The sequence below is a fragment of the Mytilus trossulus genome, chromosome 4 (assembly GCF_036588685.1).
Source record: "Mytilus trossulus isolate FHL-02 chromosome 4, PNRI_Mtr1.1.1.hap1, whole genome shotgun sequence".
In the NCBI taxonomy this organism is placed as follows: domain Eukaryota; kingdom Metazoa; phylum Mollusca; class Bivalvia; order Mytilida; family Mytilidae; genus Mytilus; species Mytilus trossulus.
Window position 1 is genome coordinate 29,228,216 of NC_086376.1, and position 21,758 is coordinate 29,249,973.

The window sequence follows — 21,758 nt, forward strand, 5'->3', positions numbered from 1 at the left end:
ATTTTAGAAAGAAGAGTTACCTCCCGTTTGTTGTACTAACGATACCATTTTGCTACGTTCAGAACAAAGTGATCTTGCATGCTTGGGGTATACACTCAGGTTATTCATCGATCTGACAACGTTAGAGAATGGAAACGATATCGGAGAATTCCAACAGTAAGTACTTGTGATCTTTATTATTGTTGAAGTCACTTTTATCATCTAAATCATCAAGTTATGGACTATATAAGTATAAAAAAATACTATTACAGATCTTTTGTTTTTTATGCTGTTGGGTTACTGTCTCTTATTGATTTATATAATACTCAATGAAAAGGATATGACAACGAGGTATTGAAATGTTTCAGAATTAGTGTTGATATTATTACTATATCCAGATAATATGCCAAGCATGTGCATCAGGCAACGGCCAGCATACACATAAAATAGTACTGCTGGTCAGTTATTATGGTATCATTCATAATCATACATGTAGTAGTATATGTTGGTAGGTCAATTCACATTGCAGCCGACTTGACCATCAGCGATATAACCGTATGTCAAATTATATGCAAATTTAAAAAGTCATGATTTGTTATTTTATTTAGCAACATAAAAACGATCAAAGCCGGACAACTAGCTTCAGCTATTTATATAATATAAGAAGACACTTGCTCAATGTAAACCAATTATGAAACTAAATAAGTTCAACTGTATAAAAATACTTTTTATGTAAATATGACTTATACTACTCTAGTTAATTTATGTCATGTATGTTATGTCCCAGATACGAGTATATCAGGTATATGAGGTATATGACTGAATATATAGCAGCTCGAATATAGTAAGGCTTACATCGTGTACATATAGGAAGATGTATAATGGGATAAAACTGGTCCCAGTTATGCTTTAAAGAAGACCATTTTTACAATTTACTACAAGTCGCATGCTTCTGTATACTATCTGTTTTACATATATTAAAATGTTGAAATTTTAGTTGTGAGGAGCTTTACACAATGTCCTTGTCAGGTGATGGAAAAAAACTGTAACCACCATATTCATTCCCTGGTCACAACTTCATATTAACTAAATGTAAATCTTAGCCTTCTGCGATATATATGATTATAGCTTCTCTATGCCAAGGGTGCATAGATAACCATAACTCTATGATGACTTATTTAAAGATGGTGAAAAATACAATCTTAGTGAGGACTTGACAGATCATTACACTACACATTTATTTGATTAGTGTGTATTAATTGATATGCCCTTGTAAGGACCCTGCTATAAGGAAGTAAATTGCTTTCATTAATCTCGGTAGATTTAACTACTTTTTTTACTTATCCAAAAGCTATAAAAAATGAAACAATCTCAGCCATTATTTATCACAGGAATTACCAAGTCTTATCTAGTCTTTTAGTTTCAATAGTTTTCAAAAGTGAAAAGGAATAGTCAACTTTAAGAACGATTTAGTCTTATACAAAATGTGTATAGGAGAAACCAAGAATAATCTCTGGCTGTTGGCTAGGTTTGTGTCTGTATTTAAGGACTTTGTATACACAATTTTCGTATATATATATTTGGGCAGTTTGCCTGTATCAAGTAAGGAATATGACAGTTGTTATCCATTCGTTTGGTGTGTTTGAGCTTTTAATTTTGCCATTTGATTACGGACTTTCCCGTTATGAATTTTTACTTTGAACCAGCTGATTTAAAAGAGGAAAATTGTGATTCCTTATGGAACGAAATCTGCGAAAGTTTCAAACCAACTTTCTCTGGTGTTATGATTCAGAAATGTAAAATTACACATTAATATAAACGACCGTTGGTTTTCTCGTTTGAATGGTTTTACACAAGTTATTTTGGGGCCCTTTATAGCTTGCTGAGCCAAGGTTCCGTGTTGAAACCTGTACTTTGATCTATAATGGTTTACTATGAAACATTGTGATTTGGATGGAGAGTTGTCTCATTGTCACTCATATACCACATCTTATTATATCTATTTACATTGTTGAGTTTCGATGTTTATACAGTTTACTGTGACTGGTCGATTGTTGTTTAACGTCCAGTGTGATGTTTCATGATACAGGATAATTACGGTCAGTTTGAAGCAATAAATTAATGACAATACAGACAACTGACGATACTAATTATCACCTTTACTTTAGTCCAACATATCAATATTAATTATTTATGGGTATGAAAATTACCGTAAGCGAATTTGTACAATAATTTACGTGATTTTTGTCGAGCCTGTGACATTTATGTCACAAAGGCTTAAGCAAAACATATCGATCTATGATTCCGTCGGAGTGTGAGTCGGCGTCGGCGGCGACAATATTTAGGTTCAGTATTTTTAACCGGATTTTTGTAACAAAAATGTCGGTTATTGATTTGGGGATGCTCGGCGGGCGGGCGGGCGGCAATCAAATGTTGTCCGTGCATTAACTCATGAACCGTTCAACCAAAGCTTTTAAAAATTTTTAATATGTTGTTACTGACAACTAAATGAAGGTCAAGTTCAATAATGGCGATTTTGACTTTTACCGTTCAGGAGTTATGGTTCTTGAAATATTGAAAAATGGCGTTTCCAGTCGTGTCCGTGCATTTACGCATGAACTGTTCTACCAAAGCTTTCCAAATTTCAATATGTTGTTACTGGTGACAAAATATGTATGTAATCATCGAATGTCGATAGACTATTGTATACCAGAAGAAGAAGAGAACCAATTTGATTTAAATACAGGTCGATGTATAACTTTTGCTTTGGTTCATTGAAGCTGTGGACCTAGTAAAATCACAGATTTATATTTCAATAAGATTGTTCTCGAACAAAGGAAGGAATTCGTCATCACAATTGTTATATATGCCACTGGACGAACCCTTATTATCCCCAGGGGATGTGAATATTTTGCTGGGAAACTTTTGAGTATCAAAGTTTCAAATTAGTTTCGGGATTTATTTTCTTTCTTGGTATTCAATAACAGAAAAAAGAATAAATTACTTGTCCGCTAAATATGGGTATTCTTGTCAGATAAAATACTTTTAGTTATATTTAAAAAAATAGGGAAATATGACATTAAATTGGTTCTGTCTTTTTTTTTAAACATCATTAAAAAGATGTGTGTCTAAGGTGAACGTCACAGGAACCCTGTAATACTAGAACGAGAGTATAATAGCATGTGAACATTTCTCTCAATAATATGGTTCATTGGAAATCTTTTCATACAGATTGACAACTCATTGTCCGATATGCATGTAATATTTGCCACATGACGCCCATAGTTCTTTCTACTATCATCATCTTATTCTTTGATATTGCTGTAAACATCGATGGTTCACACCCAAACAAAATGGGAGTAATGGACCTTCAGAGCTTCTCCGTGTTATACACTTGTGAAATATATCTGAGACGAAATTTCTGTATTGAAATGCATCTACATCTCACAAACAGGATTTTTAAATAACGATTTTGAGTAATCACCTTACAAACCAATATAAACGTATGGCAAGATATAACCATGAAGGAATTTAGTTTTTGTCAGACGCAAGAACTCATCACTATATCATAAACGTATACGTATATATATGCATACAGTTTCAAATATCAAGAACAAGCGGTCGATGTCGATAGTCCGTTTTCTAACTGTTCAGAGACATGTCACTTGTTCATTCTTGGAAGCCTTCATATTACCCGTCTAATGATGGGAACTGTTTCTGATTGTGTTGACTATAAATGCTTGTATGGTAATTCTGTCGTTTATCTGTACAAGCGATTGCATTTCCTCTCCTTTCCCAACAAACAAACGAACGAAACGCTACCAGTCTGCTTTCTCTGGAGCTCATCCTCAATGGCTCTTATACGTCAGGAAACTTACATGTATACTAATAATTATTGTTTCAAGAACAACAATGTATGGACGAACTATTCTAAATTCGTCAATATCAGTTATGCATGACTAAAATATAACTTTTATTACAACTACTGTATTACTTATTTGGATTATCATTAATGACGGCTATCATGTTCAACATTGCACAAATATTATCATAGAATTTTCAAAAAAATCCTTAAAAAAATCAAGAAATAATGCCTTAGCTTAGATAATTGGTATTCTTTCACAAAAAGTTCGTGTAAATGATTGTCAAATGAATTTAATTATGTAAGAATAAAATGTTAAAAAGAAACTAAAAAAAAGCATGCATGTTGTATGTAGTATTTTTTTGTCAATTAAAAACTTTAAAATTGCAATGGTTTTATTAGCATTTAAACACAGCCAGATTTGAATACAAATTAAGAAATTCCGGTAAAGTCAATGATATCAAACAGATGTACAATGGTATATTAGTGTATTAACATCGTGACAGCATACTCTTTCTAATCCTTTCTGTTTATCCTTTCCAAATAACAACATTTATACCTGTGTACGCTTGAACTCACACCTGCGGCTAAATAGCTACTAGGTAAACGAATTGACCTCAAGCCGAGAAATATACAGTGACCTTTACAAAATAATATACACACTCTGCTCACACATTAGTTGCATTGAAATGATTATCAAAACAATAACGGTAAATAGAACTGAAATATTTTCAGTTCAATATCAGTAAAAATGTTCAATAAATATTTTATGAAAAAAATCTCAACAATAATTAATTAAATTTATTCAAAAACATTTACTAGAGATACTTTTATAGGAGTTTAATTCAATCAATACAAAACGGTATATGCATATTCATTTTCGTTCATTCTTATATTGTGGTTAATAACTACGGCCATTCGTCAGCTGTGCGCTTTTAATTACGTATATTGTCGATAAGCTATAAGAGTTAAACAGATTTTATTTTTTTCCCAGAATTCAATAAATCGGGCTAATACGTCACGACCCACTCGAGAATTCAACCAAAAAAGGTACAAATACTTGATTTTCTCCGTTATTAGAAGGAATATAAATTTAAAACTTTGCAAATGTGTTTTTTATGTTCAGATGAACATAATAAGATGATAAGTGAAAAATCGCGGAATTTCCCTTAACATAGCACAAGTTAATAATAAAATTGCAAAAATCATATAGTCACACAGAAAATAAAAGTAAAATAAAACAGGCATAAACATTATATGCATGCACTGCACTGGCATGAGCTGTTACTTGGATCCTAGTATGTTTGTACCAATTTTTTGAATTGTTCAAAAGATGTTTCCACTCGACAATGGTTCGGTAGCTCATTCCAGATTTGTGCAGCATTATAACGAAACGGTTTTAAGCCATAATTAGTAGTTCGAACTCTTGGGAGTACTGCTATTTCCTGTGATCTTAAATCATACTTGTTAATTTTTATATCAATCAAATCATGAAGGTAGCTCGGACTTTTTTGTGAATTATTTTAAATGTTTCTTTTGCAATTGTTTCTATTCTTCTTATCTTTAAAGATGGTAATTTAGATTTTCTAGCAATTTTTCGTAAGGAATATCATAATCTACATAAATGAATCTGAGCGCTTTCTTGAATTTTTTCCATTTTAAAAGATTTTTTTTCACTTCAGTAGTGCCAAATTACTGGACAATAGTTAAAATTCGAAAGTATGAAAGAGTAGTATGCTGTTAACCTACCTAGCCTGTTTAAATATTTACCCATACGTTTTAGAATATTTAATTGTCGTGATGCCTTTTTACATATTTCAGATGTATGATTGTTAAAATTTAAGTCAAATCTATAGTTATTCCAAGAAGTTTAATATTTTCTTCACAAGAAATTTTGTTTCCATTTAAATTAAATATCAAATTATGTTTATTTGTTTTTCCCAATGGCTATAGCCTGGAATTTGTCAGGATTAGCCTTCATTAAATTTATAGAAAAACAGTTTATTAGATTTTATTCAAATTAGATTTAAACTAGTAGATATAGTCTGATTTTGAACGGTTCGTTACACATCTATTCCGTTGTCAAATAGTCATAAAATTGTATGAAACTTGGGCAGAAGTCTTTTTTTTTATGATTATGTCTGAAGCAAACTTTTTGATAATACATGTTTCATTTTCAGTATTTTTCTGATATCATGAGATGGACTTCGGTTTTTTTTTTACAGTTTACAATTACAGACAGTCTGGGATTACACTTTTTTTGACATGATAAATTAGTAAACCATCCGATGATGAATTGTTAGGAAAGTATGACAGAAACGAATCTTCAAGACGATGAAATAGCATCTATACATTTTTTTTAAATTTTGTATTTTACGTATACATGGACTCACTTTTTAAGTCAACATAACACTTTTACACTTACAGCAGCAATCACCGACGAGACTCGGGGTTCGGAATCCCTTGCGATTTTGTTATAATTAAAATATACATTTTGTATACAAATATATAATTTCAAGCTTACAGTTCTTTATATAAAGGTAAGTGACAGCGAAATGTAACTATTTATACAGCTGTGTTAGCTATTACGAATGCCTTAAAGCTTTGGCGGAAGATGTCAACGTGAGATGGATTATATTTATTCAGACGTTTTCCAACTCGTCTAAACATCAGCCATACATTGTTAGATCTGTTTTTTCTCCCTCGGCGGGATTCGAACTTATGCTACTGAGATATCGTGACACCAACCGCACTGTATCCGACATGCTAGACCATTCGACCGCCTTGGCTTCACAAAAATAAAGTTTTCTGTGGCCGGGTGTTACCTTTCCTCGTCCGTTTTAATCTAGCGTCGTAATATTATACAGTACATGATATATAAGGCATGAAGATGGTACTGTTACAGATCAGCTGAATTATGATATCTATTGTAAAGGATCCTACAAATTAATGCAAGATACATTCACAGAAATAATTAAAATATTTACAAGTACGTCTGAACCAGTGACAACTTTCTCTCTATATATATACATCTGTAAGACGAGAAATACAAATGATAATTTTCATTGAAGTAATTCGTTATCATTATTTAAACTCTTGAAAACACGAAAATTATACATGGTTATGTTTCGGGAACTGTCTTTATCTTTTCTGAATAGTGCTTATTTATCATCACAAAACACACCATAATCAAATTAATCAAACCTCTCCAGAAACTGTTCGTAAACGATCATATCGGTTCTTTTTCAATCGTCTTTATTACATAACATCACGATAGTAATGTAAACCATAGATATGATAGCTAGTAAAAGTAATACTTGCTACATTTCTTTTTCTTTTTTATTTCCCCTCAGTGTATAATTCTCAAATAATCTCCTCACAAACTAATTACGTTTACTGAAAGCTGTCAAAAAAATAACAGGAATGAACATGTACATTACTGAAAACAAAAGCTTGAAAACTTATTATGGATATACATTATTTAGACTTGCTTAATTTAGCCAGTCTAAATAATGGTTATCCATAATAAGTTTTCAAGCTTTTGTTTCAGTCGTCTGTCAGTTATCAAATAGTACTTGACCTTAATACAGTAATTTTTTAGTGTGCAGCTTAATCTCGATGTTCGAATATGTCTCGGCTTTTATCAAATGTGAGCGATGAGTTGTAAAGTACCGAATGGTCGTAAATAATGTATAGAGGGGAATAAAGCAAACTTTATTCAGTTTAATAGAAAACTCAACTTTATTCAGCCAACGAGAAAACTCTTCACCAGGGACCAACTTGACATGACGTTGACAACACGTCACGGTCTTCAATACTGAGCAAGACATATAGTATATAGCAAGATATATATATATATAAGGCTCTTCTAACATAACGTTTTTTATTACTGAGATACTGAGTTACCAACATGAAAATCAGAGTGCAAATTACATCCATGTCATTTAGACTTTGTCAATGTTTGTTGGAAAATTGTCTGATTACAAATTCCTTATTTGTATAGGAGCGTAACTGCTTTCACTAATAGAAACCAAGGATTATTTTGTATAGTTAGATCTAACTATACAAATCCTTGTAGAAACTAATGTAAAATTGGAAAAATGCTCTACAACAAGTAAATGAACATCAAGATGTACAGATGTATTTAAAGGAGAATCACCTCACAAAAACAGTGTATTTTTTAAGATGACTTTGATCTATACTTTTAATTTTCCGATTTATGTGCTGGCAATATCATATGACTTGGTGTAGAGTCATTTGATTCTTATTAAACTACCATTAGATAAATCGGTGTAATAATGCAACTCGATGAGTATAACAGTTACTGAGATTAAACACAACAAACGGACATTCTCAAGACGCTTAGAGACCTACCACCGTGTAACTAGTTATAAAAATGTACCGCGAGAAGCAAAACTGCATTACTACACCAAATGTAATTTCGATACCGACATATTAGAATCCATAATTCATTTACTGAAATTAAATTTGATTTCTATACCATTTTTTTTATACTAGAGTATATAGTATATATGTGATTTACAAGTGTAAACTAATGATGCGTCGCGATTGCAACTTTGATGAACTTAAAAGAAGGTACGAGAGCTAGGTTTTAGGATTACAATTGACCCACCGTTGTGTACCCTGCTGGGCGGACGAGTCTATATAGGAGAGTGTACATTGTAGTAGCAAACAATAGATCACTCGGACCTTTTACATGTAGTTTATTTCTGTTTGATGTAGGCAAAGGGATTAACAAAGTACCATTATAGTTCTATTACATTGCATGATAACAAAGTTAAGATAATAAGATCAGAACTTTACGCAAGAAATTTTCTAACCAGGTGATTCTAGGCCTTCCTGGTTTCCTTTTTCCTGGTGGTGTCCAATATAAAGCTGTTTTAGGTGTGCGATGTTGTGGCCTAACCATCTAAATCTTCTCAATCTATACATATATATCTTTTATTTATATACATGTAAGAAATCTAAAGGAGAATAAAACACTGATTTTGAATTGCTGAGTGTGGATTATCAAGTTTACTTCCCATATAGGCAACCATGTAGTTAGCTATATAGATGGAGCACATGTCTCCTCTTTTTTTTTAACAAACATCGGCATTCTCATGGGAACCAACTGTGCTTCTCTTGTCAATATTTTACACGTTTCACATGAGGTTGACATCATACAGGAGCTTCATATGTAAAATTATAAGAAGCTTGCACGTTTTTTAACTCCACGTGTCATCATAAAGATGGTGTCGTCTCTCACTTAATAGTTTAATGTAAGCTGACTATGTTAAACGCATATACATGTATTCTATTTAACTGTAGATGTCAAATATACAACAGATGCAGTTAGATCTGCTTCTTATTTTGACTGTTTTTATTTTTTATTTGTCTGAAAGGCAATAAAACTTTTAGTGAATATGCTGATAGACGTGTGAAGTCTAAACTTATATATTTGAAACATCTTATTAAAAACTGATATAGTTGTAAATTTTAATTATAGCAACTGATGGTGGCCACGAAGGACATGTCCACTTCGCTCCAGAACAAGTGGAATCACATAACATGGAAATACAAGTGAAAAATATAAACGACGATACAATAGACATACATTTAGGTTTTCTAAAAGTCCATCATTACTATGAAGTGTCCTTCTGTGTTCAGGATAAGTTAGGAGAAAATGTTGAAACGAATCCATTACAAAATGTCCATGTGACTATACAACAGACAACACCAACAGATACTGGTAGGTAAAATGTCCATGTGACTATACAACAGACAACACCAACAGAAACTGGTATAGGTAAAATGGCATGTTACTACCCAATAGATTGCACCAAAAGAAGATGGTAGGTAAAATGTCGGTGTAGCCATACAATAGATAACACCAACAGAAACTGGTAGGTAAAATGTCCATGTGACTATACAACAGACAACACCAACAGAAACTGGTAGGTGAAATGTCCATGTGACTATACAACAGACAACCCCAACAGAAACTGGTAGGTAAAATGTCCATGTGACTATACAACAGACAACCCCAACAGAAACTGGTAGGTAAAATGTCCATGTGACTATACAACGTACAACCCCAACAGAAACTTGTAGGTAAAATGTCCATGTGACTATACAACAGACAACCCCAACAGAAACTGGTAGGTAAAATGTCCATGTGACTATACAACAGACAACACCAACAGAAACTGGTAGACGAAATGTCCATGTGACTATACATAAGACAACACCATCAGAAACTGGTAAGTAAAATGTCCATGTGACTATACATCATACAACCCCAACAAAAGCTGGTAGGTAAAATGTCCATGTGACTATACAACAGACAACCCCAACAGAAACTGGTAGGTGAAATGTCCATGTGACTAAAAAACAGACAACCCCAACAGAAACTGGTAGGTAAAATGTCCATGTGACTAAACAACAGACAACCCCAACAGAAACTGGTAGATAAAATTACCATCTGACTATACAACGTACAACCCCAACAGAAACTTGTAGGTAAAATGTCCATGTGACTATACAACAGACAACCCCAACAGAAACTGGTAGGTAAAATGTCCATGTGTCTATACATCATACAACCCCAACAGAAACTGGTAGGTAAAATGTCCATGTGACTAAACAACAGACAACCCCAACAGAAACTGGTAGATAAAATGTCCACGTGACTTTACAACAGACAACACCATCAGAAACTGGTAAGTAAAATGTCCATGTGACTATACATCATACAACCCCAACAGAAACTGGTAGGTAAAATGTCCATGTGACTATACAACAGACAATTCCAACAGAAACTTGTAGATAAAATGTCCATGTGATTATACAACGTACAACCCCAACAGAAACCATCCGACAATGTACACCAACATAAGGTGGTATTTTAACAAATGTAATTGAAACCACCCACCAGATAATACACACAGAACCATCCGACATATTACACCAATAGAAAATAGTTGGTAAATTGTAATTGAAACCATCAAATAGATTACACCAACAGAATGTGGTACTAGTAGTTAAAATGTAATTAAAACCACCCACCAGATTACACACACAGAAAGGTAGTATACAATGGTGGTACCACCCAACAGAAAGTGGTAGCTAAAATGTAATTGAAACCACTCACCATAAGATGGTAGGTAAAATGTAATTGAAACCACCAAACAGATTACACCAACAGAAGATGGTAGGTAAAAAGTAATTGTAGCCATATTACAGATTAGAACAACATGATATGATGTTCTTTGAACTTTTCATTACACTGAATGTGAGACACTTTAAGTGTGTCAATTTTTGTTAATCTTTCTAATTTGTATTTCCCGTCAACATTAATATCATCTTTATAGTACTCCCAAAAGAGAAAAAAATACTCTGCTAACATTAAAATATTCTGGAGCATTGATTTAATGTTAAGAGCTGATCGAGTCAAGTTAATGCCAATATATACAATGAGATACGAGTCCAAGTGAAGAGGGATTAAGCAACGTTTAGTATATATTCAGTAGCTTCTATTAAGATTATTAATTCCATTTGAAACCAAACAATTTCGTGAACTCAGTTGTTTTCGTTATATTATGAAAAAACAAAATAAAGGAAACCAATTACATGACAATCTGTATCTAATCTGATTGTTCACCGTTGGGTATTAGGATTATTAAACAAAAATCGGTCAATACAGCAAACAGAACATTTACAATTTCATTTTAAAACAAATTGAAAAGACAGAAATATCATAACAGTAACTCAATGATAACTTGCATTCATTAAGATCATATGGGAATGAAATGAAGGATTCATAATCAGCAGTTTGGGAATATCCTCTCTAGTTTCCAGAACAAAAAATAACAAACGGCATTGATAGAGTTTTGTTTTTCATTTTTGAGTTGGAATATTCATTTGCAGCATGTTTTCTGTACTTTTTTTACAGAAAAATTGAACTGTTGTCTCTTTTGCACACAACTGGAAAAATTGACAGTAATTCTATCTTGTTTGTGCGAAAATGAAGATGAAATACAAAACTGTTGAAACAGAAAAAAAAAACCCAGCATTCCAAAGAGGAAAAAGCGAAATGGCAATGAGAATTATAAAATTATAAAGGAGATTAAAAAGCAGCACCTGTCTGTGTATGAATCATGACTAGTAAATATATCAAAGGTGGTATGATATTCCAGAACTTCCATTTCCTATCATGTTTTCCTTGATAAAAGTTTTTACTTACAAAGAGACTATGACACCAAGAGTTCCAAGGGTACTGTGCTTAAACGGCCGTGGGTAACTTAAGTTACCCACAGCCCAAGATGGCGGACTCTAAACTCGTTGAGATGACAGTTGATACGAAATATACTTTTTGCAACGTTTTTCATGATCTATGTAAATATTGATAGGATTTTTGAATAAAGAAATCACCTACCATCACTTCAAATTCGTTAATTTTGACTTCACTTTAGCGCAAGGCCACCTTTTAAAAAATGTATAAGATGTCCGTAACTTACAAGTTAAAAATAATCAGACTGTCCGTAACTTTATTTTCGGATGTGGGTAACTTTTTTTCAAAATTGTAAGATTAACAATTTCAACAGTTAAAGGACAATAAACACTATCAAACCCCTTAATTATTACATAGATTTATACAATAGCGATATGCTTCAAACTAAACAAGAGAAAAAGTAAACCAGAGTGTCACGGATTTTCCGTTTAATTTGAAAAAAATATTCCCGGGATAACACGGGATCTGACGGTACGGCGAAATTTATCTAACATTCTTCTAGCTTTATAGATTGTTCACTGATGAGTCCTTGGCGGAATTTGATATTCTTTCCTTTAAATAATTCTGAATTGTTAGCCAAAAAGGTATGGTCTCTACTATATCTAGTGTGATGTGTTGTTGATTGTGAGAAAAAAAATGCCAATATCTAGGAGTAGATGGAAGTCTATATTATTCAACATGTGTCAGTTGATTATAGTAATAAAGGTAGATTTTAAATCTTCTAACAGTTTCATTGACCTCAGGGGTTCAATAAGATCGGGTATCAAATCATACATATCTTCTTTAGAGGTTTGGACTGATTCATCTGTATTTCTGCTAAGAATTGACCTCTTTGAAAGTTACTGACATCAAGCTAAAGTTACGGACATCCCTATTGGTATAAGGAAAAAAGTTACGGACAAGTTGTTTTGAAGTTACGGACATCATAAGTGTTTCGGCAAATCGCGCTGAACTCGTTTATTTTGTAGTAACTAACCACGTTTTACATTGCAGAGTTTCCCTAAAAGATTTATATAACTTTTTAATTACTGAACATTTCTTTTGTTTTCATGGTATTGTAATTATATAGGAGCAAACTTCCTAACCGAAGCCAGGCGGCTCCATCTTGGGCTGTGGGTAACTTAAGTTACCCACGGCCGTTTAAGCACAGTGAAGGGGTGAAGTGAAATTCAACATTCGAAAAAAAAATCGAATTCTATCACGAGTTGTTGATTGCCATGGAACATCTGTTTCACATTATTTTTTTTTCAGTTGTTATATAACTGAATTAACCACAACCCCGTCCCCCTTCCTCGAATTTGTTTACACAAGTAACACAAGACGGTACCACGTGTGATGTAGAATGTACTTAGGCAGCAACCATTTGATTTTCGGGGGGGGGGGGGGGGGCTATGGGTTTTTTTTTGGAAAAAAAGTTTGTTTTCAGTTTGTGGTGAAAAAAATAATTTGTTTAGGACCCTGAGAAAAAAAAAGATTTGTTTTACCCTCAGCTGCCACTATATTTAATGTTAAAATTGAAAAGAAAAAAATTGTTTTCGGTTTGTCGCTAAAAAAAATAGATTGTTCTATAATCTAACATGGCCTCACAAACATTGTTATGTAAATAGAAAGAATATTGTTTAGCAAAATAAAGTAATGCAAGTAAAGAAACAGACAAAAAGACTAACAAATTGTAAGTAGTCATTAATAAAGAAAAATAACTCCAATACAGAGTCAATTGAAGAATTCGCCTATAGGATTAATTTGGCGATCATGTCTTTCTGATCATTGTTGCTTATTTAAATTTCTATCTACTAGTATCTTTTATATTTGTTAATATATTATTTAAAACCCCATACATATTTTTTAGCTCACTTTGCCTTCGGGCCAAGGGAGCTGTTCTGATCACTTGGCGTCCGTCGTCGTTAACTCTTTACATTTGTAACTTCTAATGAACCACTGAATGGAATGGAACCAAACATGGCATGAATGTTCCTTTTGAGGTGCTGACCAAGTGTTGTTACTTTGTAGCCGATCCATCATCCAAGATGGCGGCCAGCTGGGGACTTAGTTTAACACAGCACCCTACAGGAAATACATACAAATGTCTTCTTTTAGAGAACCACTGAATGGAATGAAAACAAACATAGCATGAATGTTCCTTATGAGGTGCTGACCAAGTGTTGTTACTTTGTAGCCGATCCATCATCCAAGATGGTCACCAACTGGGACTTAGTTTTAACATGGGACCCTATGGGAAATACATACAAATGTCAAAGAGGAACGAAACCAAACGTAGCATGAATGTTCCTTAAGAGGTGCTGACCAAGTGGTGTTTCTTTGTGGCCGATCCATCATCCAAGATGGCCGCCATCGGGGGACTTAGTTTCACATATGCCTCTATGGGAAATACATACAAACGTCTTCTTATAGAGAATCAATGAATGGAATGAAACCAAACATAGCATGAATGTTCCTTTGAGGTGCTGACCAAGTGTTGTTACTTTGTAGCCGATCCATCATCCAAGATGGATGCTAGCGGGGGACTTAGTTTATCAAAGGACCCTAGTATGGGAAATGCATACAAATGTCTTCTTTTAGAGAACCACTGAATGGAATGAAAACAAACATAGCATGAATGTTCCTTATGAGGTGCTGACCAAGTGTTGTTACTTTGTAGCCGATCCATCATCCAAGATGGTCACCAACTGGGACTTAGTTTTAACATGGGACCTTATGGGAAATACATACAAATGTCAAAGAGGAACGAAACCAAACATAGCATGAATGTTCCTTAAGAGGTGCTGACCAAGTGGTGTTTATTTGTGGCCGATCCATCATCCAAGATGGCCGCCATCGGGGGACTTAGTTTCACATATGCCTCTATGGGAAATACATACAAACGTCTTCTTATAGAGAATCAATGAATGGAATGAAACCAAACATAGCATGAATGTTCCTTTGAGGTGCTGACCAAGTGTTGTTACTTTGTAGCCGATCCATCATCCAAGATGGATGCTAGCGGGGGACTTAGTTTATCAAAGGACCCTAGTATGGGAAATGCATACAAAAGTCTTCTTTTAGAGAACCACAAAATTCAATGCAATATAAAACCAAATTTTGCCTCAATCATTATTTAAGTATCTGTTATGATTTTTATCTTTTTTCATATAATTTAAAAAAAACAAACTAAGTAGAGTCAGGTGAGCGACACAGGATCTTGAGAGCCTCTCGTTATATTTAGATATGTATACCGGCGGCCGATTGGTATTAAAAATCTGAACAAAAAGTTTATTTACACTCAAGCAAGATCTAAAATATAATGTGTAGGTTTTTTGAAGTAAAAATGTAACAGTTATTATGTTTCAGGAAATGGTCACTCGCTCATGCTACATTTTTATGCTCATAAAGAAAAGCTATTAAAGGAGATACTATTCCTCAAAAGTTGTAGTGAACCAGAAAAGACTGTGAAATTGATTTTACACGCTAGGGTGCTAGGTATGTAGACCAGACAGTATATATATTATTCATTTATAGTTTTGCAACGCTTGACGTAAAAAAAATAGCTACTAGTATATTAATATGTTTTTATATAATCTTAGTAAAGAAACAATTTTTTCGTTTGTTGCTGATGGCAGAATGTATAAGAATATATTCAACATGACCTTTGCTTACTATCGGTGTGTCGTCTTTTTGTTACCATAAGATAAACGCAATATAAAATTAATGTTTTATCTTTCCTTTATAAAACATTATGACATATTGCCATTAAATGCAAATGGATACTTCGCCTTCATTAATTTTATCTTTATTATTTTCTTTTGTGAAATGAAATACTAGTATACATTGCAGTTGAATTTTTATTTCTTCATGAAGACATCATGATTGAAAAATATATTGGTATCGAAGTTAACATTATCATTCCAATAGATGTGGGTGCTCCGTGTATAAATATTGAATGAATAACCTCGAGGTAATATTGTCATGATGAATTATAGCTTTGTAATAAGGGATTATAGAGATAACGGCTAATGTCGATGTATGTGATGACATTGAGTTGACAAGAAGATGGTGGTGTTTCTCGAGAGAAACGAGATTGAACTAAATCATTGTCTTCTGAGAATAAGAAAGCGCTGTATAACTTTAATGGAGATTTATGGCGATACGCAAGGTCGTTTTGTCTATTTTGTTCATTGCTAAACTTGTCAAAGGAAAATTGTAAATTAATGTTGGTTGACTTTATAATAAAGGATTTAAAAATTATTTCAACGTATACGTTCAATTGCAAATATTTCATACATATATAAGATGCTAAAAAGTAATTTTAAAGAGAGCATGACAAATACGTGACAAAGAGGACATGGTCAACAAATGCTTCAATGTCTTATCCTGAACATGCATGAAATATTTATCACTGGACGTTAGGTAACCTACATTTAATCAATCACAGTTTCGTCATAGAAGCAGAAAAAATATATTTTAAAGATCGATGTTCAATTGACATAAATAATTTAACTATTTAGTCCAGTGTCCTGAATACAAGTGAAACATCAGCCACTGGAGGTAAACAATCTTGAAACATGTTGATTTCTTTGCGCCAGTCAAATTACAAAAAAGATGAATGATGATAATCTATTTTTGTTGACAATAGAAATTAAAATTACTGCAATCATTTATAATGTTGTTATAAGAATAATTGCCGAATTTGCATTTATATATTTGTAGGAAGAGGTAAGGGAACACCAGCTTTAAAGAATGGCATCAAATGTTTTAAAGTGGACCCGGAATATGATTCTGACGCTATGAGTGACTGGCAAGGCTTTTAATTTTTGTGTATAACAGGTTTTGTTGATGAAGCGAGACATAGCGGTCTACGTTCCGTAATCATTTAGGATTTTTCTGCCTTTTTTTAGACATCAATTAATTTGTCAAACCTTCAAAGGATTTTATTAATTCTGGTCAAAGCTTTTTTTTTTCAACCAGAGCAAAATTTGTTTTTCTTTATCTATATTTTTTTTCTTCATATTTTACTCATGGATTAATTTAATCCTGTTCACATTTACTGACAGTCTGACTGGTTAGGATTTATTTCTTTTGACATGATACATTTGTAAACCTTTTTGATGTTTATGAAACTAAAACTTTATAGATATAAGAAGATTTGGTATGCGTGCCAATGAGACACTATATCTTATATTCGAGATCAAGAAAAAGCATCTGAAGAATTTTTTTTTTTTAGAAAACATTATTTTAATGAAAAGTCGTCATTACACTTTTACACCGACAGCAGCTATCGAAAGTAGGACACGGGTTTCCGCGAAAACTTTTATATATTTTTTTTTAAATTTCAAATAACTAGACGAATTTAAGTTTTTTTCTTGTAATAAAATAATGTTGTATTGACCTTTACTAATGGATGAGGAATACTGTTGGTTGTTTTACCAAACGTTTAAACGTTAAAGGAATATATGTTGTAATATTGTGTATGTTGTATCATCAAATGATATTTTAATCAAAAGTATGTTTAACATATTAGATATATATAAGTCTTCTCGTGTTCTTGATTCAAGACACACAATTGACAACCCAAACAGACTACACCTCCTGTATCTTTCTATTACATCACAATTTGTTACTCTTCGATACACATACTAAAAATCAGCTCAATATGTGAAGCCGTTTTAAAAAACAGACTTAACCAAGAGGCTGCCAGAGCGACAGCAAACCGGATTTATTGACATTTATTTGTGTCCTGGTATTTTCAATACCACATGGACCATAACTGATGAACGGTGAAAGGGAAAATCGTCAATATCAAATTTGACCTCAATTTCCAATTTTTGTCATCAGTAACAACATATTACAATTTGAAAAGCTTTGGTTGAATGGTTCATGAGTAAATGCAACAACATGACTGGAAACAGAATTTTTCAATTTTTGTAGAACCATAACTCCTGAACATTATTGAACTTGACCTCAATTTTGTCATCAGTAACAACATATTTAAATTTGAAAAGCTTTGGTTGAACGGTTTATGAGTAAATACACGGACACGACTGGACACACCATTTTTTCAATCTTTCAAGAACCATAACTCCTGAACAGAAAAAGTCAAAATCGTCATTAGTGAATTTGACCTAAATTTTGGCATCAGTGACAACATATATAAATTTGAAAAGCTTTGGTTGAACGGTTTATGAGTAAATACACGGACACGACTGGACACACCATTTTTTCAATCTGTCAAGAACCATAACTCCTTAACAGTAAAATAAAAAATCGTCATTATTGAACTTAACATCAATTTTGTCATCAGTAACAACATATTAAATGTTTAAAAGCTTTGGTTGAACAGTTCATGAGTAAATGCACGGATATTACTGGAAACGCCATTTTTCAATCTTTCAAGAACCATAACTCCTCAACAGTAAATGTAAAAATCGTCATTATTGAAATTGACCTCAATTTTGTTGTCAGTAAAAACATATTAAAATTTTACGAGCTTTGGTTGAACGGTTCACGAGTTAGTGCACGGACACCATTTGGCTGCCGCCCGCCCGCCGTACATCCCCAAATCAATAACCGATATTTTTGTCACAAAAATCTGGTTAATAAAACGGTGACGTCCCATCAGTCCGACAACCATTATTCCGACAGCCCATTACTCCGACAACCCACTATTCCGACAACTCATTACTCCGACAGCCCGTTATTCCGACACATTTTTGCGTTTTTCTTATGTGTATGGGTATTTTTTTTCTAAAAAGACCAACTCCGTTCTCTATGATATTTGTGGTTGTCCGTTTTGATTACAATTATTCTTTCCATGCGGGATATATGTCCCGGTATATTGGAGTTGATATGCATGCTTACAGCAACTGCTCAGTCTTTACCCTCGTCCCACTTTCGTTTTACGTGTCTAGGTACTATATTCATCTTTATATTTCGTTGTTTGTGTGTCCAATATCAGTCTGTGCTGTTCTAGGACGCTTTTATTTTTGCATGTGTGTCTTGATCTACCTTGTTTCAGCAGATCTTCGGTTCCCCCTTTTCGCGTACTAGGGGAGTGAGGTTTCCCCACTTTAAACTACATAAATCAATATATCGGAGTTGTATAACAGTTCCCATCCTCTTTGGTCGCAACACTTTCTACCCCTTGCGTCACTCATATGAGTTTTATTTAAATTGATTTTGTCACAGAAATAAGGGACTTGTGTGGCGTCTGTCAAAATGAGAAAATCGGAGACAAATACATACCCAGATCCTAAAAAATAAGATGACAAATAGGACTTAATATGTGCACAGAAAAGATGAGAAATTCCAATAATGAATACGGTATCATTTTCGGGAATGTGAATCCACGAAATACGGAGACAGTACACAGCACTCCCAATAGCAATCGAACAGACATAGTCTGAGAGATGAAACTTTATATATTTGTAGGGATACCGATTTAATGTCCTGAGCTTAATTAAAATCTAGAATTTTATCATGGTTGGTGGAGATGCAAGAATGATGATTTACAACAAAACTTATTACGAAAAACAAATATTACGGACAGGCATATTTCGGTAACTTCTACCTAAATATTCATCAAGAAAAGTGCATGTATCGGTTCAGTGACTGTTGATGTCATAGAAATATACAGTCAATGCATTTTGACTGCTCAAATAGAACGAGTGCAGTATAAAACCAATAACAAACTAGTAAAAAATCTAAGACAGTGTGTGACATTCTTGTCCCGCTTGTGTTTTTGTCAAATTGTCTTATTTAAAAAAAACTTAGTACATTATGTGTTTTGTTAGAAACTTGACACTTATTTTTCATTTTAAGATTGTTTTCAAGAAGAAAAAATATTTAGATAACATTTATTTTAAGAAAGATAGTTCATATGTTAATTCAGAATCGGTGTTCTTCCATTACATTAAGAATTGAAAATGCTAGATAATCAAAAAATCTTATTGCTGATAATGTTGAGGATGAGCGTCATTTTTCAATCAAATGCTCACTTCATAATAATTTGAGGGAGAAACTCTTTCACCATATTTCTAGCACGTAAGAACTTTAACAAGTTAGATGAATATGATAATTTTTCGATGTTAACACAGGAAAGCTTTACTATTAGTTCTTTTGAATTATGTATAGTACATGTCTTGATACTGACTGTTATTTGTGTCTGCTCCAATTGTGTCTGAGGCTTATAGTGCTATAAAGATAATTATATCATATTAGTATTGTAATGTCTTAATGTTGACCCAATCATTAGCAGTGGCGGATCCAGGAATTTTCATAAGTGGGGGCCCACTGACTGACCTAAGAGGGGGCCCACTTCAGTCACGTAAGCCCTATATAAGCAACCAATTTTTTTCCCAAAAAGAGGGGGCCCGCCCCCCCCCCCCCCCCTAAATCCGCCTCTGATTAGACCGCCGCTTCGAAAAAAGTGGGGTTAAACTGTTTTACCATTGTCTGTCCATCCGTCAGTTCGTCCGTCAGTCCCATAAATATTTTCGTTGCGTCTTTTTCATGAACTACATTACAAGGATTTCTGAAAGGTTTATTGAAGTCGGCTATATCGTGTGATGCGTTTTCAAATTCATTACTCATTACTCATTACATGACAGCCAAATTGAAAATTTTCGTCACATTTTCTCAGGAACTACAATTCAATGATTTCTAAAATTTGGTGTCAATGTTTATATAGTTCAGTTATACTGTGTGATGGCTTTTCGGATTCACAACTCAAAAACTTCCTGTCTACCGAAATGTTTGGGCGGGGGTATCATCAGTAGCTCGTACCATCAATGGTTATTCTTGATTTATATGCTTTTTGGAAAATGAAATATTCTTTTCTTTTATACTCTATATTCATATTTCGAATTGAGTATATAGACAGTATTTGAACAACCTTAGCCCTATGTTTATACGCCATAATACGGAGTTATTTCTTAAAATATGTTATTACATATCTAAACGTAATAACACAGACAGACAAATTTAATTTTACCCTGATACCCTCAGTGATACTTGATTTGAGAAGTGTCGGAGTATTGGGCTGTCGGAGCAATGGGTTGTCGGACTATTGGGTTGTCGGACTGATGGGTTGTCGGACCAATGGGCTGTCGGACTAATGGGCTGTCGGAATAATGGCGTGTAACCAATAAAACTCGTGCATTCTTTCAATGCAAGACTTTCAGGTTAATTTTATTAAAAGAAACCTTAAAGTCAGCTCAAAATAATGACCGTTAAAGAAAAGGCACATATCTCACATGTGAGACTAAAGCTAAGAGTATGGTAGCTGCATCTGTGACCCACATACAAAATCACAAAAATCACAAATAGAAATGGTCCAAAGACGAGCAGCCAGGTATACATGCAATCTATACCATAACACCAGCTCTGTGACAAACATGCTTAACCATCTCAACTGGAAAACGCTTAAACTTAGAAGTGTAAGAACAAGACTTATATTTTTCTTCAAAATTATACACCACCAAGTAGCAATATACCGTACAAACTTGTACATACCATCAGACAGTCGAACAAGACAATACACTCACAGTCACTCATTTAGGCACATACAGGCAAAAAAGACTCATATAAATTGTCATTCTATCCAAAGACAATCATGCAATGGAACCTTTTACC

At 33.5% G+C, this 21,758-nt stretch overlaps 1 protein-coding gene across 1 annotated transcript; it reads left to right on the plus strand.

The window, feature by feature from the left end:
• On the plus strand, positions 1 to 17,662 carry LOC134715044 (adipose-secreted signaling protein-like). The gene is made up of 4 exons (XM_063576905.1): positions 1 to 156; positions 9,351 to 9,593; positions 15,483 to 15,611; positions 16,839 to 17,662. Exons 1-4 carry the CDS (start codon positions 129 to 131, stop codon positions 16,937 to 16,939), a joined length of 501 nt encoding a protein of 166 aa, XP_063432975.1. The 5' UTR covers positions 1 to 128; the 3' UTR covers positions 16,940 to 17,662.
• The last annotated feature ends 4,096 nt before the right edge of the window (positions 17,663 to 21,758 follow it).